At 45.6% G+C, this 24581-nt stretch overlaps 1 protein-coding gene across 1 annotated transcript in view; it reads right to left on the bottom strand.

The window, feature by feature from the left end:
* PSTPIP1 (proline-serine-threonine phosphatase interacting protein 1) overlaps positions 1 to 24402 on the bottom strand; it is a 43784-nt gene extending 19382 nt beyond the window's left edge. The window contains exons 1-3 of the mRNA XM_065733582.1: positions 23922 to 24402; positions 12171 to 12271; positions 9126 to 9200 (exon numbers count right to left, since the gene is read on the bottom strand). Coding sequence (XP_065589654.1) covers positions 9126 to 9200; positions 12171 to 12271; positions 23922 to 23954 — 209 coding nt within the window. The 5' untranslated portion in view covers positions 23955 to 24402. The remainder of the gene's footprint in view (positions 1 to 9125; positions 9201 to 12170; positions 12272 to 23921) is intronic.
* Positions 24403 to 24581: the final 179 nt, after the last annotated feature.

Raw genomic sequence — 24581 nt, 5'->3', positions numbered from 1 at the left:
GAAATAAAGCTCTTAACGCCCTGCGATAAAAATTGGCCATGCTAAGAGAAAAAAACCACCAACCTGTTACCGTATGAAATGCCACAGAACACTTCATGAAGCAAGGAGTTGCAGTACTCCTTATGCTCACCCTATTTTTTAATCCGTATTTGTAACTGTGAACATTCTGTTCTTGCACCTCGCCAATGGATGCAAGTCCAAGCGAGTGAAATAAATAATGCTCAAGGGGAATTGGGCTTCGGAGCACTAAACTGCAGAGAAAGCAGCCCCACCCTCTGTGGTGAGTGCTGCACCAGCAAGTGCTTCCTCCTTGCTCACCCTTGCAGGAGTGCAGCCTCCCTGCTGCGCTTTCCTAGCACCCCATGTGCTGCAGCTCACTTGCCTGTAGCTATAGTTCACCTGATGTCCTGGCTTTTTGGAACCCAGAGTCCTTTTTAAGAAAGCAGCATAGAGATGGTGGGAAAGGACACAGTCTGTGAGAGTCAGGTTCAGTGTAATGATTGGCTCTAGCTCCTGGCTGGCAGGCTGGAAGGGTGTCTGCATGCACAGAAGCCAATATTACGCTGTGATTTGGAGGGTTTTCAGATTCAGAATCTGCATCTTCAGGCCCCAGGCTGTGTAGTTCCCTGAGGGAAAGAGTTCTCCAGAGAATCCCCAGGTGGGAGCCCAGGCAAAAAAACCCTCCAAAGTCTTCTCCACAGCTGTCAGGGGAGCCCAGAAGAAGAAGCATGGATGTGCATATGCGCACGGAAATCCTGCATCTCTCCTCCTGCTCCTTAGGAGAAGGAGACTTAGGAGAAGCACAAAGGATCCAAACTGCTACGTGTTAATTAAAGATGGAAATCTTTTTCCTTATCGGACCCTGCAATGCCACGTGGTCAGGCATAAGAAAAGTGCTCAGGTGATGGGAAAGAGTGGGGCTGTCCTCAGCAATAACCGCCCTGTGGTCCACTTCCAAATCTTTGCTTTCAGTAAGCATGAGCATTCATTTACCCATTGGACTCCTTCAGTACCTTCTCAAGGGCATATATATGGTAAACTCAATTTGTTTATGTGACTATTTATCATCCTAATAATACGTAATAATTTTGAAGCTCGTTTCACCTTTCCTTCTGTACCCAAGTTTGCATAAAATGAGTCTAGTGTGGAACTTCAATGGAAACAGAGTTTTCTCAACACAGAGGAGAAACAAAAGGATTCATTCCATCTCCATTAATTAAAAGGTCTAGATCAAGTAACAAATTGGATATCAGCAGCTGAATTAGCTTTTTTTTCCCCTTACTTAAAACCTCTAATGGTTTCTTTTGAAAAATCAAATCTATGCATGAAATGAAATTAGCTTTAAGTGTGGACCTTCCAGTGGAAGGTGGAGAATGTGCTAGCAGCATCATCCCAGAAATAAGTAAATGCTGGAATTTTAAGAACAGAGGGCACTTGCAAACCACACATCCTATGTGTTTTATTCATCTGTTCTTCCCAGAGATGTTTTCTTCATCGTTGGTGATTCAGGTTATACCAAGACTGACAGAGCTGCTGTAATGCATACTGAAGAACAACTCATCCTCAGTACATATCAAGGACAAATCAGTTTGCTTTTTTGTCATTGTTTCCAGGCATTAGAGCTATCAGAGTAGTTAGTGATCTTAAGCTTTGCTCAAAGCTTTTCTTGTTTTTGCTGCTCTCTGTAAGCATTAATCTGTCTTCTGGTAGAATGATGCTGGAGAGATGCCTGCCTCATGCACAGTATTTAATTGCTAGTTCAGAGAGCTCTGGTCTCGTGCTCCTGGTGTGAGATCCTGCCAGCCAGTTCCCCAGCTGCTGCTTAGGGTAAGGCCACAGTCTGTAGGTAGACTAAAACAGACATAAGCCATTTCCTTCTTTATTTTTATAATAAATTTCTGCATTCAATCAATCAGATCCCTTATCCTTATGGGGCCTGGTGGGGGTAGCAAATAAGTCATCGTGCCTAGTTAGCTATGTGTGGAGGAGGGTAAGTAAGTCACGTCTTGTCCCACAGAAGCAGCAGGCACTCCTTTATGACTCCTGGGCTGCAGGGGCATGCTGGCTGTGGCAGCAGTGCCATAGGGGAGCTTTTGCTGCTTGGTGCTCTGATTGTGTCAGTGAGGTAACACTTCAGGGCTTCGAAGGTCTTAGTGGCAGCACCCCACGCAGCAGACATACATGTGGATTTTAATTTAGATGGTACTCAACGCCCATCTCTTCTCTGTTGGTGTGACTTTCCCATAGGATTGAGAAGGGCTTTATTCCAAAGCACTGCAAATCTGGAGGTGTCTCACTCTTAGGGACTCTTGTACACAGGGCTTTGTCCAGTCTGTATGTTATGCTGCTCAGCATCGTGGCAGTCTGTTGTTGCAGTTCTCCAGCCAAACTGGTTGAAAATAATTCGAGAAAAGCTGCAGTTTGCCTCTTCTTTTTCTCTGACCCCTCACTTCTGGTGTTCCTGTGACAATTCTGAGCACTTCAGCTGTACCCAGATCAGCAGCCTTTGCTTCAGGCATCCCCGCATGCAGCCCTGCAGGTGCCCCAGCGAATCTACACGAATTCGATGTCCGTGTTCGTTAAAGGTCCGAGGGAAACTGTTAAAGGTTGCATTGGTTAAAATGAGTTTCCGGCGCAGCCAGGATCGCCCCCGAGTGTGCAACGAAGGGGATCAGACAGAGCCGGGGCAGCAGCCAGCCTGCAGCAACTGCTGGTGGGTTTTGCCATCTAGCGGCTGACACGCTCCTCTGTATTCTGCCTCCTCCCTCAACTAGAGGCTGGTCTGAGTAATTCGCAGAGTCCCTTTACGTTTTGACACAGGAAGGTGAAATGTAAGCTTTTCTAACCGGAAAACCATGGCTCTTTTTAAATTTCCTTCCTTCCTTTCTTTTTTTTTTTTTTTTTTTAATCTCTGCTTGGTGAATAGAAGTGGAAAATAACTCCACCTTCCTTTAGATCATCTTCTTTTCTGCTAGGTTTCAATGTGTTTCTGAAGCCAATGTGCTGCCAGTCCCCACTGATGCCACACTTAACACCTCTGTTTCCTCCTCCCACATAGGGAAGACCCAACGTGATGTTTCTAACACTACTTTCTGTAAAGCCTAACAGTGGTAGCAAGGTGTGGGGAAACAAACACAGAAGCATCTGGTCTGCATTGCTTTGTACCTCGGCCTCTGAGCAGTGGGGTATTATATGTGAAGGGTGGTGGCTTGCTTTTAAGCAGGAAGGTAACAGCTCACTCCCAAGTCCTAGGCAGGCACGTAGCAGGGTACTGCACACAAGAACCCTGTCTGACGTTGTTCAGTGGAGGTGTGGTAAAAGCTTAGGGGAATTCACTATTGCCTAGATGCTTTCTGCTTGTTGTCTGAGGAGCTATGAGCAGAAACACAAAGCCACTCGGTGCAAGTGCAAAGCCTTCTGTACAGGTCAGCTGGGTGCGATGGCTAAGCTACCTGTGGAGGGGAAAAGCTATGGGCAGCACTTTTGCTTTGTTCCCTGCAGTCCAGGAGTCTGTCTGTCTATGAGTTAGCTACAGCAAGGCACTTCTGTGAGTCGTGCCAGCCACCCTGCAGCAGGCTGAGCTCCATGTCAGCCATGCAGGGCTCCTCTAGTGCTGTGGTGTCTGTGTTTTGTGTTTGCTACTTGAGTATTCTAACATGAGCACCAGAAATAGACGCAGCCCCAAGCTGACTGGAAATGGGCCTGCGTCATTCTCAGGGCTGGTTACTGCAGGCAAGCATGCACTAATCACACCAGGCTTTGCTGGGACAGGGGGGCAAACCAGACCCCTTGTGACTCCAGGGTTGTCTATGGCATTTGAACCTATGAATTAAAAACATCAAAACAATGTAGGTACTTTAGCACAGGACTAAATTCCCTCATCTCCTGGAAAGAGACCAGCACAGCTCAAAAGCACTTGTCCTTGTTGCTGGCCAGCTTATCTAGCCTGGGTTCAATAACAGAGCAGAGTCATGGACCTTTCATGCACACGCTTGGAATTGTTTTCACGGCATCCTGAAAGTTCAAAGCACGTGTGTGAGTGTATAAACTCCATGCAGCTTCAAAACGTTCGATGGGAAAATATCTGATGATAGAAGAATGTGACCTTCCAAATGATTTTTAGCCTTGGTTCAGAACTGCTTGCTTTGTGAGAATAGCACAGACGTTTCTGTATATTACATGACAGCCACACTATATTTATACACAGGAAGCAGCAGCCTGGCGTTTTGTTACAGATGCCCTCACCTCGTGTTCTCTGAAATTGCAGAGTAGGGCAGAGCAGGAACAAGCTTGAAGGAACTGCCCTTTCCCGAGATCTGAAGGAGATGTTAGTGGAAAAGAAGGAAGGAAAAACAGAGGAAATCATATACATAAGAAGAGACAAGCAGAGCAAATGACAAATATAGCAGTTGTCAGACTAGGCTGAGTTTAACCAGCTCCTGCGTGTTTACATCAGTTGTTTTACAGAGTCTCGTGTTCCCAGAGGCTCTGTTTCAGCTGTAGGAGAGGACGTGTCTGAAAACTGGGCTCTGTAGTACATTTTTTCTCCTATTTTTCTGCTGAAGATTTGCCCAAAGCTGTTGCACAGAAATTCCCAGTCACCTTGCAGGATGTTTCCTCTCAAAGGCATGAGCTCTGCTGAGAATTATCTATTGCGTGTCAGGACATCGTTACTGTGTGCTACCAGCAAACGTTTGTAGATTTGGTCCCTGTTTGTAACTCAGCTGTAAGACCCTCTCCCTCTTTGGCTATGGGTAGAACTTTGTCAAGAAAATAGGGCTGTAACTTTATAATCATCATTATTTGTTTAATAATTAGAGACTATGAAATTTTGATTCGTATCTATGTGTATGCGTCTCTATATGTGAGTTAGAAAAAGTGGGTTAAAAGGGCTTCGTAGAAATGGAGACACCTAAAAGCTCCCCTTCCACCCTGAGCTCCGACAGATGAGCTCCACAGCTCTGTTTCAGGGCAGCATCCATCACTGAGCTGTGACTGCTGCGGTCCCCACGCCTCACCCACTCCTCACAGCCTGCCCTATTCCCTCCTAGGTCTGACCCACTGCAGTGTTGCTTCTGCACAGAGGTTCAGTGGAATGCCTCCGTGGACTTGCTCTCCTCCAGCACTTTCACTGGGGCTCCCAAGTCATCCTTATCTCTGCATACACAGTGTATCCACGGCTGTGCTGAGACACCCGGCTGATTACCTGAAGGAAGCAGCCAGCCTTTTCCTTCCTTTGATGATATTGTGCTGCTCAGTGTGTTTTTAAGGCCCAAAAGGAGTGGGGCTGCAGCATTCTGGTACTGACATGACTCGAGAAACCCCACTGACAAACTGTTGAACTGCCTCTGTTAGGAATGACTCATCTAACACAATGTGTGGTGGGGCAGGTTAGAAATGAACTCCAAAAAAGGCACTTAATGGACAAGTGCATTGCTTTGCTACAGGAGTCGGGGGCTGCTGACATGTTTTAGGGTTTTAAGTAAGAACGAGATACAAGAAAGCTCCATCAGGGGCTATTCAGTACAAATCTGCTGCTGGTTTGGCAGCCTCTGGACCACCAGGCGTTATTAAGATTATTGAGGAGAAATATTTTGTGGACCTAGTGTCAAGGACAAGATATTTGGTCGAATACATTTTGATCTCAGCTCGTGAGACCCTTCTTGCAGTATTACACTTAAGATTTAAATGTGCGAATCCTTCTGTATATTGGAGTGAACTTGCCAAGGCTTTCAGCCAATGCTAAGTTAGATCTGCACTGCACATCAAAAGAGAATTTCTCCTTTTCCTATAGGAAGTAGCTTCTACCAGCTGGAGTGCTCGAGGCAACAGCAAGCAGGCAGAATGCCTAAAATTGCTTGAATTAGTTGCTGTGCTACTGAGTGATGGTGTGCCTTGGCTGTTAGGCAGCCCGTTTCAGGGAACTTTCATTTCTTGTGCTGGAAGCTGCAGTGTTTGCCATGCCCATGGTAAACCAGCATCAACTCATTTTAGAAGCACTGCCTTTGCTGTATTTGAAAGAAAGAAGGAAAGAAAAGGTTGTGGTGGCACATCTCCCACTCTGACTTTGCTTTGATAGCAACCTCTCTCTAGCTGTAGGCTAATCGTAGTCATCTCCCGTACTGGTGTTAAAAGAGCAGTGAGGAGCTGAAGGAAGAGGATTGCAGCTCTGGAAGCCTGTCCCCTGCTGGCTCCCAGCTCTGAGCGATCTCCCTGTGTTTCTAGTGCTGAGGGCTCCACGGGAGCTCTTTCCCCAGGTTAAGATGTTTCACTGCTGGGCGTTGGCAGTGACACAGCCCCACTGCATCGTCGGCCTGTGCCAAGCACCAGCAGTGCAGGGCCCTGAGGGGTTGGTCCCTAACATTAGGGCTCAGTGCCAAGGCCCCACGTCCTTCTTGCAGGGCAGCCTGTCCTACTGGGCACACACAGGGCAGTCAAATAGGGCATCTTCTGCACCACCCCAGAACCCAACGCCTGTGATGATGCTGGGAGAGCAAACAGCGGGCAGTATGCGAGGTGGAAACCCAATGTGTGCTGTCAGCTGTGTTTTTCTCAGAGCTGCTGTTACATTTCCATTACGTGGTGGTAGTGTGGGTTTGCTGCTGAGGCTTTGCCCCACATGGGGACAGCTGCTCGCCTCAGCTGGGTGCCGCTTCCCTCCTGCCCTGCTTTCCCTAATGGTGCTGGAATGATGGGAGGATTCTGGAGCTGATTCATTGGGTTCAGCAGTTGTTTATAATGTGTTAAGCAGAATTAATTGGCCTTGCCGTTGTTTCTCTTAGGTCTTCTGTGTGTTTTCTGACACTGGAAGTTTATGGGCAGTTGCTGGGGATGGATGATCTTCCTTTTCTTTATCAACCTTTTAGAAGGGTACCAGCACCTTCCTGATATTAAGAACCACTGGAGTGTGAAATGATTTCCCAGGAGAAGTGATAGAAAGCCTTAGCAACAGAGATATTTAAAAGATGACTGAATTTCAGACCAGAGGATAATTTTGCATTAGCAAGGAAATGAGTAAGTGATCTAAAATGAGTAATTCTTGCTCCTCCGTGATACATTGCATGGCACAGGGAGTTCTGCAAACAAATGGAAGCTACTTTTTTCCTGGTGGTTGCCAGTTTTAGGGACTAATACCTGCACAACACCTTAGTTAAGACTTCATTTGAGAAATATTTCTACCCAAGGATACGTACAGAGATGTGGATATCCTTGTTCAGCCTGCCAGGTGTCTATAAAGCTACTGGCCTTCAGTGTGCTATCCAACAGCAGGAGCCATGTAAAGGGGAAGCACTGGGGTAATGCATGGGGCCAGCTGTAGGATAGGCCTACAAGGTTTTCCTTTAGTCTGTTGTTGTTTTTGTTTTCTTTTTTAAGGTAGTACATATTCCCTCCCTCCAAACTCCCTGAAGGACCAACCCTGGGGGCAGTACTGGTTTCAGTGATGTATGTCATCTAAATAAACAGAAACTACACAGCAGGTCAAAAATTTCAAGGCATCCAACCAAATAGTTCATTTCCATCAGTAGTTCCAGCCCCAAATAGATCCCAGCTTTTTTTCTTACTGTAAAGCATTGACTGTTGATCAATGTCATTCACTGTGTAACTCCGGAGGGATGCTGAATGACAGCCAAGTGTGCTCCCTTAGCTTCAGAAATAAGCACAGTGAGATGCTTGCTGTGATAAGAAAAAAATAATCAGGCAAGTGGTGGTCACTGCCCAGACCAGGCATGGCTTTATGAAGACATTGCAGATCAGCTCTGCAATGTGCTTTGTTGGTATATTCAGCCTTCTATCTATGCCAAGCTATAAAGCTTGGATCAGATTGGTCTGGGCTTGGTTCCAAACTTCCTCCAACTTCAGGGGAACGTGGATTAATATCCCAGCCCTGGGGCTTGGCTCTTCCTCTAAATCAATCTACTGTAATTCCTTAGGAAAAGTCAGACCTTAATTACCCACTAAGTCACAGAAGAGCAGACAGAGCTCTGTGTCTGAACGTATTTTCTTTACCTGCCCTGAACAGCCTGTAAATAAATCTAAGTGGAGCCTTTTGGCAATCCTGGATTGCTAATCTGAGCATTTGCTTTGGAGGGAAACCATCCGATCTTAACCTGCTCTTTTAATTTCCTCTTCTCTGATTAAGTCTCTGAAGTGAGACAGCAGGAAGGTACAAGCACTGCCAGCAGCCTTTGGTAGGAACCTTTTTATACCCTGAAGCACAGTTCAAAGCAAGGCAGAGATGGAGCAGCGAGAGACTTGCCTGCATTCTGTCCTGAGCCTCAGCAGTCCCCATTACCAGGCCCTTGGATAGATGCAACAGTTTCCCTGCCAGTCTGGATGTGCCACCAAATCGATAGCAAGTGCTACAGGGACTGCCTACAGCTTGCATGCCCTGATGGTGGAAAGGTTTGAGGTCAAGTTTTCCAATTAGATGTGAACAGGAATGCATGCTTACACTGACAGTGAGCGATAAATAGGTGTAAAAAGGAGATGGCAATTAAGAAATGAGAGGTAGAGCAGATGAGGGATCAATAGAGCTGTTTTGTTTAGATTGAGGTCTCTTCCAGGCCTGTCTTCTGTGACCCAAAATACTCATCCTTTTCCACCTTGTTATTGTGCTATTACTTGTTACATTAATGACAAATACATCTCATTATTGCTGCTACCATCAGTAATAGCAGCAGTTTATCAGCGGTGTTTATTAAGTCAAATTCTGTGCCAAATAAATCTTCCCTTCCCAACACAATGTATATGTCATCTTTGCTCTGTGGCAACTTGTCAGGGTTTACAAAGCACCCCAGACCTGCCAAGCCACCATCCTAAACTTGTACTAACAGCTTCCTTTTCCTTGTTCCCTGCTACTCTGCTCGCTTTCAGAAGCAAATGTGAAACACTGTTAACAGTGCTGAAGTCGATTTCTTTTTTCCAGCCAAGTCCTATTGGCAATTCCTACAGAGATTTTCCAAGTCCTGCTCCAAAGAACCGTGGTGGTTGCCCGTTTTTCCTGGGAAGCTCTGGGAAGCTCACTGACACAAGCAGCTCGTGACCCCATTGATAGGCAGAATACGGCTGCTTGATATTGCTTCCAACATTAATGCATTAGTACCAAAACCAGCAGAATTCCTTACTTGATTTCTGTTTGTCCTCCTGCTTTTCGGGCAATCTGAACCAGCTCTTTCCCGTACCTCTCTTCTGCTTGAGCTCTGTTAAAAGAAAAACTTGCTCAGTTTCTCCTAGTGGTAGCAGCATCATGTTTACAAAGCTCTCCTTGTAATTGCATCTGAGGTAGGCAATATGAGAAATAGCATTTATTTATTTCCTCTATCTGCATTTTCTCTCTCTCTTCTATTCCTGTGTTAGCAGTTACCTCTAAGATATTTCAGGTGAATATTTCTAGGAGAAATGAGGGAAAACAAATGTTCATCTTCATGGCTTTGATCAGACCATAGATTCAACTAGATGATGTGTAGAGGAGAGAAATGTAATGAAGATCTCAGGAACCTCTTTTGCAGAAGAAAGCTAAAATGTGATGGCTGACTTGGTGGCCAAAGTGAAAGCTGTGAGGGAAGGAAGGGTGGGTGCCAAATGATCGCTTTAAAGAGAGGTTGTGAATAAGTAGGAGGTGGGAGTCGTAGGAGAGCGCTGGGAACGTGAGATGCCTTGTTGATCAGCTGAAGTGGAGGCAGAGAGGGAAGTAGCCATGAGAGTTATAAGGTGAGGCCCCATCAGTTTGGGGTGGGGGTGGGACGGCAATGTGGTGCAATGCCTCACCTCATGGGGAACTATAACTCATGACTCAGGAAAGTGGTTCTGTTTCTATGGTTAGTAAGGAAATACAATGATTTCTTGGCTGCTCTCTCCTCCCCCTGCCCTGGAAGAAGTTTCTCATCTCTGTTTGAACAAAGATTTTTATTATTATTTTAATAAAATGTGTTTTAAAACCTGCGTGCAAGGCCAGGGCTGAGCTGAGTTTTCAGCCTCTTTGTAGCTGCTGATTACTGTTGAATGGTCATCAACAGTGTGGTGTTAGGATTATTTTACGTTTTGCTTAGGGTAAGTCCATCTCTCAGGAGGGATTTCAAGGTGTCCTGTAAGCTTTTGAGTCTGAGACTCGGCACCTTGGAGAAACGTATTCCTCCTTCAGTAAAGGCTCTTGCAAAAGCATAGTGTCAAATCTTTCTGAGACCTCACCCCAGACTGGGGAAGCCTAGGATCAGAGGGGTCTGACAGGCCACTGACAGCAGCTTTGCACATTTTGCTGCCGTCTTTTCCACTTTCTGGTGCTCTTGCACACAGCTTTTGGATTTCTCTACAGCAACCAACAGCTGGAATATAGTTTGTTTTAAATCTAGGGCTTTGTTGTGAAATACAACCTCTTGCTCAGTTCCCGAGCTCTTCAGCTCCCCAGGCAGCTGGACCAGGCAGGGGTATTTGTGAACGAAAGTAATTGATCAGGGTGGGAAGCTGGAGAAATGTCAATACATACAAGGTGCCAGCACTCAGGACAGCTGCTGCAGGGGCCCTTGTTGAAATTCCAGCACCAAACCCGCGACACAGACAGCAGCTCTGTGTACACTCACTGCAGTGCTTTGGCATTGTGCAAACACTCATGGAAATGCTTGTTCTTGCATTCAGATCTGCAAAATGACTCTAAGTGTATTTTTTTCTCCTTGCGGAAAGCCCTCTCTGCCACAAAGCAGGAAGAGCCTCGTCCTGCAACTCTCAGAAAAGCCTCTAATATGTTTCGAACCACATGCACACTTAGCATCAGATGTGTGCTGCAGTGCAGAGCCTGCCTGAAGCCTGCAATGCAATTCCGATTTCTGTAAGTTATGAGTCACAAAGGAGCTATTTTAAACAGATAAAGTGCAGCTACCAGCAGGCTGATGCGACTTCAGGACTCTGTGACACGTGGCAATAAAATATGCTTCCACTGGTGATCAAGAAAGGCAATTCAAATAGCTTTGGATTTTGATGGGAGACTCTTCACACTCCGAATTAATGAATTTTCAGTTTGACAGCTCACATCCCCGTGAAAGTTTCAGTGCTTGAAAAGTAGCCTTTAGAAGAGCAACTTAAAACCAGAAAACTGGAAGGGGGCAGTGTGGGAGGAAAAAGGAGCTGTGGCTGAGGAAGGCAGAGAGAGATTCATTTGGAGACAGGATCACCTGCTGAATATGTAATTCATAGTGCGGGGGCTTTCTAACAGGTCATGCATGAGCTGTGTGCCTCTCGCTGCACCTCACTACTGTTGAAACTCAGCCACTTTAAAACAGAACCCAATTTCACATCTTTTTTGTAAGTCAGAGTTACAAAAATGAACGGCAAAGTTAGAGCAGCTGCGTAATATTTATTTTCTCAACCAGTGTTAGCTGTTCATCGCTGTCGCTGAGGGGCTCCGAGAAGAGTGTAAGGATGGAGATAAACCACACTACTGTTACTCAGAATCTGGTCAGGAGGACAAATGATACAGGCTGTTCTGGGGATCTGGGGAGGGCTTTTGGTAGCAGCTTGCAGAGCTTTGTCTACATTTGAGAAATGGCCCTTTTTTGTAGTTACAGGAAGCTGAAGCACTGCATGCAGCCACAGCACGTTTAAAGAGAAAGAAAGATGTACAAACCATTAGTTTCCTGTCGAAGGGGGAAACTTGGTGGTGCTCCTCGCTGTGGATGCATGCTCTTCTACAGTATTATGGTCCAATAACTACCTGAGCCTTAATGAAGCACAGGATTTCTGATTCTTTCACCCCTCTCATCTCTCCTTAAATTTTTGAGTTCTCTTTGGATTATCTACTGTCACAAATCATGTCAAAATGCTGGAAAATTACCCATGGGAGAAGAGCTGTGTTAATATCCTAAGACCAGGTGGCTTTATAATTCCCCTCACTGCCCACCTCCACCACTCACCCCATCTCCTCCATTGTAAGATGGAACTAGCATAAAATTCTCACTTCTTGTGTTTCATTTTCAGAACTTCAGAGCTGTGTAAACAGCCCTGAGGAGTACAGGGCCCAGAAATCAGCGTCTTGTTGGTTCATCTGACCACTCAGCAGCTGTGAGCACTTTGGATTCACCTCACCTTTTCTAGACAAACCAGTATACTATGTCCTTCCAGATGTAGAGCGAGAGACAAGATTGAGTCTGCTCATTTTTTTTTCACTCTAATTTTCTTACCTTTGCTTGAGCAAATCCTCCACATCTTTGCACATCTTCCTCCCATCCAACAGTCGCTGTACAAGCACCTCAAAGCCAGTGTGTAAGGTGAACTCCTTGCACTGAATTCAGAAAGATAAAGAGATGAGATAGTTTGTGCATACAGCTTGCAGGTTTAGGAGGCACTTACTTACTGTCAGTTATCTGAAACAAATCATATTCCTGGAAAATGCAAAAGTACCTCAAGGTTTGCCCTGGGCAGCAGCAGCTGAGCAGAGCTAAGGGCTCAGAAGGCATGGGCAACGTTTCTCCAAAGTGAGTGTCTGTAAACTCTTGGTTTAAATCAAGGCTGGTTTATAATAATAAAGAAATGAAGTGGGTCCCAGATATTGCTGTGCCAAAAAGCAGCGTGAGCTGCCTTTTTGAGGGAGTAATGCTAAGTGTTGGGTATGGGATTTTTGTGCAGCAGCTCCTCTTCCTACGTGTCAGTCCCCTCACCTCCTGTCCTCCTTTCAGCTGGTACAGAGGTGTTGTTTTCTTCGCTTCACAGTGTCTGGTGTGTTGCTATGTTATGGCTTTGAGAGAAAAACAATGCTGATGGCACGCCAATGTTTGAGCTGTTGCTGAGCAGCTCTGCCAGGCAAGCAGCCACTGCTTGGGGACTGGCTGGACATCAGACAGTGAGCAGTGAGCAATTGCTCGTGCATCGCTTGTTCTGTGTGTATTATTATCATTTTGTGTGTATTATTATCATCACTATTATCCGTTTTCCCTCTTCCTTTCCTGTTTTATTAAATAGTTATTATCTCAACCCACGAGTTCTACTTCAGGCTTTTTCCATTCTCTTCCCTGTCCCACTGTGGGGGGGGGGAGGGTGAGCAAGCGACCCTGTGCTGCTGAGCTGCTTGCTGGCTAAACCACACCACACCACGGGGCTCTTGGTACGGCTGACGTGCTGTCTAGATGCAAGTGGAAAGGTGGAGTAACCTCGTGTTCTTATGGACACTGATACAAGGGGTGGTGGTTGGGCACCTGTTCAGTGCTGAGGGATGTGGATGGAATGATCCATAGCATAGGGAGGACATTTGCTGCTAGACAACTGCTGTAGATGAAAGGTGATGGAGAGTGTGCCGCAGACCCACTCTTATCTCTATTGTAACAGTAGTCATCTGATGATGGGATTACATGTGCTCATCTGACACATATAATCACTCCTTGTGAAACAGGATCTCAAAACCAAAGCATCTGTTTCAAAGAGCTAGTTACAGACACGGGTCCTGAGAATGCTCTGAAATACATGAAAAGTGAGTTTTTGCCATTCATGGAGGAAAGCAGAAAGGTCCTCGCTAATACCCAGGCTATGTATATATTAATACCTATTATATATATATATGTATTTATTTATTTAGAGAACTTGTCAAGGGCAGATGGCATCGCTGCTGTAAAACCTCTCATTAATCACTCACTCTGCCTGGCAGGAACCGCTCCACTCAGATGCTCCACAACAAGCTCGCAGCACAGAAATTTTGATTGCATATTTCCAGGTGCAATAAGCTACATCCTGTGGCTGTGTACACAGCTTCTTTGTCACAGAAATGCTGCCCAGAGGTTAGAGAAAATACCATATGGGTCTGTATCACCCCAGCAGGCAGGCATACTGCTACAAGCCACCAATGAAAAGTGAAAAGCACACTACCCCGTTACCTTGCTGTTTCTGTTTGATGCATCTCTATGCAATAAATGCTAAAATCCACTGTCTTCCTCCTACCTCTTTTAAGCTGGTGCAGATGCTGTAGTGAAGGAGTAGCAAATTGTATGCATCAGTGAGCCAGCCATAAATTCCCTAACTGGAGAATGCAACACCTACTCATAATCAGGCCCCAAATTGTCTCTCTTCCCCCCAGCCACCCACAGACACACCAGGGTGTCTGCCTGCCGACCAACAGTCGACCTAAAGAGCTGGGAAAACTATTGGACAGCTCATTCCGACCACGAAAATGCAAGGGGAAGAAGTCATGCCATTTTAAAAACTGCACCAGGGTCCGCTCTGCCTTGGTGACTGAGTGAATGAATTTTGCAACAGGTCTGAGCAGAGAACATCACATCTGAATGAATAGATCCTTTCAAAGCTGTGCTGCTGTGGTTTCTTGCTGGAGCTCTGCAAATGGGCCTGCCTCCAGGGCACAAGCTGCTGGGTTTGTTCTGGTGTTAGAGGGACTGCTTATGACTGATTCTGTGTTCAATCGTTTTGCCTTCCAGCCTCATTACTTCAAAGATCTCAGAAATGCTAACGCCAGGTTTTGCCCATTGTAAATACAGGAATGTTGTAGCCCTTTTAAAGAGGTATCTTTCTGTATGCATTAACACAGAATCTGCAATAGTTGCACTTGCACGTTCCCAGATCACAGGCTTCCTGCCATGCAGGATACGGGAGCGGTGTGCTCAGGGCTTGTTCTGCACATCTGTGTGCACCGTGTGAACACGAAGCACAAAGCAGCCCATACCTTACTCAACAGCTCTGCTTCCTGTTTGCTGCCTGCAAGTAAGATTTGAATATGCTGAAAATGTATCCGCATTCTCTCACCCCAGGCTCAAATGCTATCCAGATACCTTCAGTACAGTGTTTCATTCTACTTCTTTGTTTCAACAGCAGCTGCTCCCAGGCCATTCTTAATGTTACATGCTGGTAACTGCAGTGAATAGGTGGAATGAAATCAATCCTGAGCCCAGCTCCCAGAGCCCTTCCTCCAGCTCTGGCGTTCCCATTTCAGCTCAGCCACCAGCACCTTCTTCTCCCTTCTTGTTCTCCTGCTGTGTCTGTGCGAAGTCCTGCTTTGTTTCTCTTCTCTGGTTTCTTAAGGATTTCCTCAGTGGGAATACAACCAACCTCACATTGTCTTTGTGAAGACAGCAAGACCGTGTTGTGTTAAGACAGCTATTCGATGAGCTGGTTGGCCTTCATTCTGTTTCCCATTTACCGTTCTGTGTGATAATTAGCATTTGTGTCAATCCATTTTTGTAGAGGCAGTTGAAGTTGAGCTGCTCATCTTGTGCTTGGGCACCCCTCAGCTGGGACCGTGTGACAGTCATAAGAAGCGATGAATAGTCAGAGGATATTTGGGTGGGATTTTAATATAAGTTAGATATTCCTTATTAGATAAGGTTGGATAAGGATATTCATTATTAGATAAGGAATACGTTCATTAAACCTGTAAAACATTTGTTTTGTTGCTTAGAAGAGAGCAATTCAGATTGCCACCAGTAATTTGTCACATTGCCAAGAATATAATTCCACTCAATCAAAGCATGTGCAACTGTGAAAGAGGATTTACTCATTGTTGCCTTAATAAAAGGATTCGTTAATCGCGTTGTCCAACAGACCTGTAATCACGAGTAAGAAGAGTATCTGACAAAGCGGTATCAGAGTTGCAGGCAGGTTTGGACTGCTCTGAGATTTTTCTGTTAATACTTCACGTGTTCTTGGGTCTCTGCCCTGGAGCTCAGGGTTTTTCTTCTCATCAGGAGAATCACAGCTAACGCAGAGGCAGCGTTTCATCACCTGTTCACAGAAGTTGCTTCCTGCCAGTGGGAGAAGCGTGCTCTTCCCTCAGAGATAGAGCAACACGATTAAAAGCACCAACTTCATACCTCTGTTTAATCAGGATAGCTGTCTCTGAGCTATTTCTGCAGCCATTAGGACCCTGAGGACTTGGGTGGTGAAGGCTGCAAGTGGGAGGCCTGGCGGGGTCAGCTCCCTGCCCAGAGCGAGGATGGCTGAGCAGCAGCGTGGCTTGTCCTTCCTCCTGCTGGTGAAGGTGAATCACCTTGTGCCAAGTCTTAGGGTTCTAATTAGCTGAGCATCAGCTTTGCAGTGCCTCTCTTCTGAGCCCGGCGCCCAGAAGGTGACTGCAAGTCTTTCTAATGAGCTTGTGTCTGGTTTGGAGTTGCGAGGGTATTGTAATAACAGCAAGTAGGAAAGACCAAATGTTTTACTGGTAACTAAACCATGAGTTTGGTCCATAGCAGTTAGAGGTTACTGAATTGAAGCAAAATTGTCCACAACCGCATGCAAAGCTCTAGCTAAATTGTGTAACCTTATTTGTTCACCTGCTGTTATTCAGAATGTTAGGTGGATTATGTCATTGCATTTTGCAAAGCAAGGGAGAGTAGGCAGGCTGAGGTTGGCAATCTGACTTTTACTTCATGTTGTAAATCCACCCTTTGCACGACAGAAACATGAACATTTGCTTGGGGTTAGAGAGAGCTACCTTGGGACCTTTTGTTATCATTTCAGGGGAGGCATCTTTTGAATGAGGTTTAGTTTGCAATTACACTACTGTCTTTGTTACCTAAGTCTGCAATGCAGTATTTTCCTGGGGAGCAAACACTATTTATTGCCAAACAGCTCAGATGCATATCTTGAATGATGGCTTCAAAAATCAGAGGGGAAAAAAAAAACATTGCTTTTGTAGCATTCCAATATACCAAGTTGCTAGACTGCTATCTCACACTTCTCTGTTTAGCGAGGTAGGCTGGAGAACTTAAAATGAAAGCAGAGATTCTCATCAAATTTCAATTCTGCAGGAGCTACGGTATGAAACAATACATTGGAATTGATATTTCTCAGACTTTGCAGTGGCATTGCACAAGCAGTGACTTTGAGCAACTAGTTGCTTCGCAGTGGTGTTCTGCTCCCTATGACACAGTGTGCTCTTATAGAGAAGGAAATTGCTGTTCTGCTGACAAGAGGAATTCAACTTCTCTGCTTCCCGAGCCCTTGCCCTCCTCACTCACATCCTGGGCTCTCAGTCATGCCATGCCATTATTTGCATACCCACAAAGCGATTGCTGCACAAAAGCCTTCTTAACTTTTGCAGGTGGTCTGGCTGGCATGCAGCTGAAGTGGCAGGAGGCAGGAGAAAACAAAATCCCTCTCTGCTTTGATATCAGAGCTGGATGTGTCTGTGTGACACAGGCTAGGCACTGTGACCCTCCTTTCCTTTTTTTTCTCCACATGGTGACTTTAGGCATCGGCCAACAGGGAGACCTGCAGCAGGCATTGCACCCTCAATCAATTCAACCCTCAAGCAGTCCAGCCTTGCTCAGGCACAGCAGCAGCTGCTCAGGAGCTCACCCAGCCCCTGGCACCAGGCCTGCTTAGTCTGGAACATAATCTAAAAGCTCGGTCTTTATTGTCTTAGAAAACTTAGATTTGTTTCTTGGTAGTTCTGAAGAAGGCATTAAGGCCAACATGCTGATGGCCAACGTCCTTACAAGAGGAGTTGGGCACTTTGCTGAGAGGTTTTCACAGCACACAGTGGGGCAAAGCTTCAGGAAATCTTCCCAGAGTCTTGTACAAATTAATTTCCTAGTGACTGCTATTGCAATACCCACATATTTTCATTTCCATTTACAAGAGATCTTTACCACTTAAATAACAATTTTCAACATATCCTGTTACTCAACATGATGTCGTGTATTCTTACGCCCCATTAGGGCAGTGCATCACGAAGACGTGGGGAATTGCACAACATGACAGAGGCAAATCAACACTGGGCTTATCGAACTACAGGAGGGCTTCCTCTAACTGAATTCTAGCACATGCAGATGGGTCAGCTCTGCCACAGACATGCCTCTGCCCGTGCCTGCATACTATCCACACTGCCTACAGAGGATTAGGAACTCTATTTCAGTCCCTCCTTCCTCCAGCTAGTAGTTTGATGGAGCACCTCAGAGCTGCCCCAGCATCTGCTGGTGCTGCCGGAGGAGATGGGGAGTGAGCGGAGGATGTGGCTTCACAGCTACTTGGCTTCCCATTTTGTCTCTTGCCCTAGCACTTTCATCTACGTGTTTTTTTTTTTTTTTTTTCCCTTTTCCACCTCATCTCCACCCTTTATTTTTTAATTTTCCTTCCTTCTTAGGAATTAATTAGGGCAAATTGAGAGCAGCACCAAAATATCCTCCTCCTTTGTAAATCTGCTGCTTTAAATTTAAAAAATATACGTACAACTGGGTTAATTATTTATTTGCCGTTGGCATTGATGGAGAAACAGAAGCTCTAACCCAGCCTGAACAGATCCCCTTGCTGGTCAGCTTTCACCTAATGCTGAAGACCTATAGCAAATAACTTCTGTTTTTTATTTCAAGCAAAAATGATGTTGCACCAAAAAAAAAAAGCCAAAGAACTTTTCAATTCCCCAGTCTTGCACAGGGCCATTTGCTCACCCCTTTGAAGTACTGAACTCCATTTATAGTAAAGGAGCAGTTCTTTAGGGAACTGAGATGCTGTTGGGTTCTGGATGCAGGCTTTCAATATATATTTTTTTCTCTTTTCTTGTCCTGAATGCCCTCAGCAAGGCTTAGTGATCCCAGCACAGAGCCACGACCTGAGCTGTCACCTCATCCCAACCTCCAACCCCCACAACAGGGAACTTTGTAAGTTACTGAACTGTGGTGCTGAGAAATGTTTTATTACAAAACCTAGATTAAACAGGAGATTAAACAAGTGCTTAATGTGCCATCTGCCAGCCAGAATCTACCTTGCTTTGGTATGGCATGAAAGAAAAATATGGAGCTCTTTCTGAGCTCAGAGGAGCTTACGAATAACAAAAAGCAATCCTTTTATGAGGCAGCCTAATTTGCCTTCCACATGGGTATGCAATAATTAGAAGTGGATTGAAATTCAGTCTTCCACTGTGCCTGCAGAGGAAGACAGGGTCAGCATCCCTGGTCAGGGACTGCCAATTTTGAAGAGACAAGTGATGCAGCTGCTCAGTGCATTGCGGGCAGTGCATGTCTCAAGGGAGAGATGGGATGGGTAATGAACCGCCCAGTCCTGGGAGAGAGGAGGATTTTGCCATGCTGTTCACCTCTGCAGCCTGCTTTGGCAAACCTGAGGGCTCCTGCTTTGATCTCTGCTTGAAATGCTGTTCCAATCTGCAGCCACTGTTTCAAGCCGTGTGCGACAAATACTCTTTAAAAAATCTGTTGTGTTCATCAGACATATCTACGTATGTGAGTGAAAAGAGTCTGACTCACTTCTTCTGTATCTAAAATGCATAGCCATGCCACAGTTAAAGTAAGCATAAATAAGAGTCCTCCATTTCCACGAGTCCAAGCCAAACTAAAGCACTTTTGCAGAGCAGGAGAGCTCAAATCGAAGCAGACGTAGCTTTGTAAAAATCTGAACAAAATTATCTCTCTGACTTCATCTGTCAGCCATCTGAAACCATCCAACCCTCTAGATGCTGCTTTCAGTTGCAGCACAATCGTAAGAAAAAGAAGTGTACTAATTAAACATCCAATTGTTTTTAATCAGAAATTACCAAACTTACTTGGTCTAAAATGAGCTTTCCACCAACCCATTCATCTGCCTACTCTAGAAAGCCTTCCAAGGCCTTAGCACTGCGCTTAGCTCTTGCCCAGGTACTCTCTCCTGGAGGAGAAAGAGTATTCAGCCTGGTATACCACGTTCAGGCCATAACTGTTGGAGCATACAACCAAAAGCTGGGGAAGTCATCCTGCAGTCCTTCATTTCCAGCTCATTGCCAAGGAAATGAGCCGCCCCGAATGCGCTGTAATTGGTTCCTGCACACCTCGTAGGTCGTGCACCAGGAATACGGGAGGTGGAAGCTGTTAGTGCGTTTGCCTCAAGATCAGTATCGGTTCATCTGAGTTTCATTTTAATTGTTGTGCTCTGCTTAGAAGCGTTTCCTGGAACACCAGTATTTCCACAGCTGCAAGTAAGCAAGTATTTTTTGTGTGACTTCTTGTGGTTTCAGTGACTGTTGTGAGACTGCAGCCCCGCTCCCCAGGGTGCTTCTCATTGCATCAGTGAGTAAAGCATCTTGCCTGTAGTGGAAACTATGGAAGGGAGAAATAACACATAGAAGAGGAATAGAGCAGCATCTTCCATGGAGATGAAGTTGACCTTGCAACAAACTCAGCCGTTCAGCTGGCCAATCAGTCCAACTTCTCCAAGTTAGTTCTTGTTTTGGGCCCCATTTCTGCTCACGTCCACCAGGGCGGACATGTGGCCGTGTTGCAGGACGCACTGACAGTGGAGCTTGCATGCTCTCCAGTGTGCAGTGAGACTGATTATTTTGGTTTGCCCCGTGCCTGTAAAGACAGCTATAATTGGTGCAATCCATTCCCATCCAAATGGAAGTCAGAGGGGCCCACGTGCAAAGCTGAGATGCCAGCACACAAGTTTGGTGGCTCTTTGCCTCCTCCACACCTACTTCAGAAAGCAGCTCCACAGGGCATAAGTCAGCTCTGCAGGAAAGGTAGCACCTGGTAGAAAAAGGGCGTATTTTGGGGGTATAATAGTGATACTCATAATAATAGTGATATTGTATTTCTTCGGTATATTGCTGAGTAAGTCCAGAAAATAGTTCTTCTGTGACATACAATGAATCTTTTATAGCCATTTCATAGGGTAAATGTTCACAAGAAGTGAAATCATTTATAAAACCTATTACCTCTGCTTGGGCATATAGTGTTATGTGAAAAATCTGTGGCAGCAGGGGAGAGACTCACTTATGAGGTAGATTTTTGCTTTAAACTTAATATAGAATATAGTTTAAAGTGAAAACATCCAAGGTTTTAAAAGATCTTTGTCTATATCAGGCTCGTCTTAAGCACCTCCATGGCTCCCAGCACTGCAGAGTCTGATCATAGCCTGGAGGACTTTTTAGGTGAGGAATGCAGTAGAGAATTGTGCAGCAGGACCTGGCGCTGACTTTGCTTCCTTGAGGCCTGCATCGTGCTTGCTGGCTCACTCTCCAGCTCATGCACACTTTTAAATCAGAGCTATTAGAAATCCACAAGGCCTGAGCTTGTGACACACCTAAGAAATGAGAAGCACCTTGTGCTTTACAGCTCTGCTTAAAATCCCATTCACACTAAGACTGCATCTTCAGAATTGGGTTGGAGAGAAAGCTGCCCAAGGGAACAGGTTTGCTCCCACTCAACCCAGGGCGCTTTGGAGCTTGCCCAAGAACCGACTGCTCCTTTGAACGTCTTCCTTACTTCTTCCTCTCAGGTGGCTGAGACAAAGCGAGCAAATGATGCCACTGAGTGTACATTCCTCTTGGCCAGGGATGGCCACATTCACAGGGCTGCTGCGGAGCAGCGTGCTGGAGAAAATCCAAGTAGAAGGAAAAGGCAACAATGGGAATTTTGGTGGAACGTGAAATGAGTGCAAGAACATAGAAGGAGATGAAGAAAGAAAGAGTGCTTGTAACAAAGGGAAAGATTTTCCTTTGGGTAAATGGGTTTTTGTAGCAAAAAACAAATGTTGCTCAGATCTCTCCTATTGACATAATCCTGTTAACGTGAAACTCAGGTGGAACCAGAGGCGTGCTCCCCATTAACAGGGAATTTGCCTACCTGCCTCATGAGGTTAGACAGGTAACATCTCTTGCATTCATACAACAGACCTGTAGGAATATTCCCTTACACTATCAAAACTGATTTGTCTTCTCATCTTATTAATATTTCCCAAAATATATTGTCTGAGGATAGGAAACTATTACAAAGGAGTGCATCTTAGTGGAGGCTTTGAGCAACTTTCTTATAAACCATTAAACCAGTGCATGTGGAAGATACAAAACCAAAAAGAATAACTAAAACCAGAGTGGTTTTAGCCCAGGCCATGGTATGCAGACAATAATAAAAAAAAAATAGCAGAAGTAGGAAACTTTCAGCACAGCCCTGGCACTGCCACGTTTCATAGGCAAACTTGGACAAGCTTTGGGTAAGACTTGGCATTTTCCTGAAGCACAACTCACGCTATGAAGTTTGAGGGACTTTTTGTTCTGGTTGAGGAAGATCTGTCGTTTTGGGGGATTGTGTATTTCACACTGTGGTAGCTGCTGAAGAACCTTCTGCCTGGCCAAACGTTTGCTGATGGTACGAGCAGAGATGTGGTGTGTGGGTATCCCTGATCAGGGTGAATTCCAGGGGAGAGGGATGCCATTAGACAGGCCTTGGAGATCAGGGGCTGGCACTGAGTGACTGACCACGACATAACAGTTCTCCTTGGGTTTTAATCACGAAGGCTGTCTCAGTTCATGGCAAAAGGGAACAAAGCAGGTAGTTGCTCACTGAGGCAAACAGAGAAAGTATATTTCCGTTCCTTTAACGGGCATAGCAGAATGTTATGAATGCAAAAATAATTGCTGATCTTGTGATTTTGGGGGCAGGCTGTGCTCTTTTGCCACGTTGTGCAATATCCTGGAGGTTCTCTTTTTAAAAGACTTATTACTGCACAGCTAAAACTACCATAGCACATCCAGATATAGGTCAGTCCCATTAATCAAGCTTGGCAGCATTATGTTCAAGACAAACAATATTAAAAGCAAAGACGCTTTCCTTTAAAGCAGATGGTAACTTCAAAGCCAGGCCAGGATGATATTCATGGTAGCATGACTAAGGCCAGGAGAGAAGCTTGGGGAGGAAGAGCCACAAAGAACCGGCCCGGCCAGATTGTGGGGTGGCATTAATCGCCCTGCTGAGTTCATGGGGCATGCCTGATTTATCCCAGCTAAAAACCAAGATCCTGGAAAGTGAATAGACAAAATGTGTCGGTTCTAAAAGTCAGATTGCACCGTGTGGAAGGATGTTGAGAAATGCAAAAGCTGCATTTCCTGCAGTTGCTCTGGGTTGTGGTTGTGTCGTGCCCTGTGCATTTGAGCATGCAGTTAGTAACTGAATAAAGAAGAGTAAGGGAGAGCTTTGTGTGGGTGTGCTCTGGCACAGTTTGGGTTAACATCAAAAGGAACATTTGTATTTCCTCATTACAGTTTTTTTAACTGGTTAAATTAGATAGAAGAGTGGGGGCTGGAGGTGCCTGGAGGAAAGCACTGCCCTGCAGCTGTTTGCCCATCGCCTTCAGACTGGGAGAGGGCTTACCCTGGAGGAAGGGTGGATGGAAAGAAAGCACAGAAAGCAAATACACAGTGAAGGACCAGTCCTACTTGGCTTGACAGGAGAGTGGCAGGAGGATTTCATCTGCCTTCGTGTCTTTATTTAAGTCAATACCAGATGCTGGAAAAACATTTGCCTCGACAGGAGGAACTACTGAACGTGCTATTTACCCAACCTGGCAATGGTTTGGGTTTATGTTTTTAGGTTTGTTTTCTATTTTTTCTAACTCCTTAATGCCTCCACCTTTGAAGCAGCTGTGAGCACTGAGGCTTGGTTCTCAAGCAACACCTCTAGTTCTTTGCCCCGTGCTGCTGGACGTGCTGCCCCTGCCCGATGGCACATAACAACAGCCGTGGGCTCCACAGGTGGGTGAGCTGCACTTTGCACCTGGCAGGCTTTGCTGATGCTGCTAAATTCTGCAGGCAGGTGTTGGAGAATTCAGACTGTAACTGGTGAGAGCACACCTGCTCAGAGGAACCGCTCCTAAAACAGAGGAGGCTCGTGGCAAGCAAGTGCTTTAAGGACCGTGAGGTGGACAGGTCCAGTGCCCTTCCAAAAGCAGCTCCTGGACCTAACACAGAAGCTGAAAAAGTCAGTGGTTTTATCCAGACTGATTGCCATTCTGTCCAGTGTTTCCACTTTCCTTCTCCCCCACACTTGACAGTGTGCTTTTACTTGGGGACAAATTTCCTTCTTTCTTTTTTTTTTTTAATGAACTGAATTTAAAACACAGAATTAGGATAAAATCAGCTCAAAATCGGATTTAGAGCCAAGCTGTATTTACAAAATATTTTAAATACATACACATTTAGTAGAGGAAACACAGGAGAAATGCTCACTTACCCAAAATGCATCTTTAAACTGCATCTGTGTCATTATTCTCGGCCTGGGGAGGGCAAAGGGTCCTTTGGCAGGGTGGCTCTCAGATGGCAGCGATGGCACTGAGCTTTACAGTTGTTCCTATGCCCCAGCCAAGGCAGAAAGGGCAGCACATCCACACAACCGTCTCTTCTAAAGTCACGCTGGTGAAAAATAGCATCAGGCAGTTTCAGGCAGCTCGGTGTGATGACCTATAGCTGTGAAGGGACAGAGAGGGGAAAAAAAGCTCTCGCTCACACACACAGGCACGCGTGCACACAGCACCCTCGCACCAAACCAGTTTCTCTTCTGGTTAACAGTTAATATTGAAATGAGGAAGCACGGAGATGTCAAGTGGTGTCAGTCTGCTCCTCGCCATGTGTGCATGTGAGCGGCTGGCAAAAAGAAAGAAGAAAAATTCAGTGATGTGATTTTGATCAGCTGCAGGAGGGGAGAGAGCAATTAAAATGCAAAGGAAGCCAGCACAATACAGAGAGAGAAACTGAGGAGGAAACCAGAGTCAAACTGTTAGGTAACAACGTGGTCTTGCACAGAATAGAAAAGCAAAATGAAAGAGATGTATGTTTGTGCCACGTTTCTCTCGCACCGCCTGGAGCTGGCAGAGCCCTGGATGCATGCACAGGG

The sequence above is a fragment of the Cyrtonyx montezumae genome, unplaced genomic scaffold, assembly GCF_038088225.1.
Source record: "Cyrtonyx montezumae isolate F1298 unplaced genomic scaffold, pur_monq_1.0 scaffold_17, whole genome shotgun sequence".
Lineage (NCBI taxonomy): Eukaryota > Metazoa > Chordata > Aves > Galliformes > Odontophoridae > Cyrtonyx > Cyrtonyx montezumae.
Note: the sequence above shows the minus strand (reverse complement) of the source record. Positions and strands in the feature narration are given on the sequence as shown.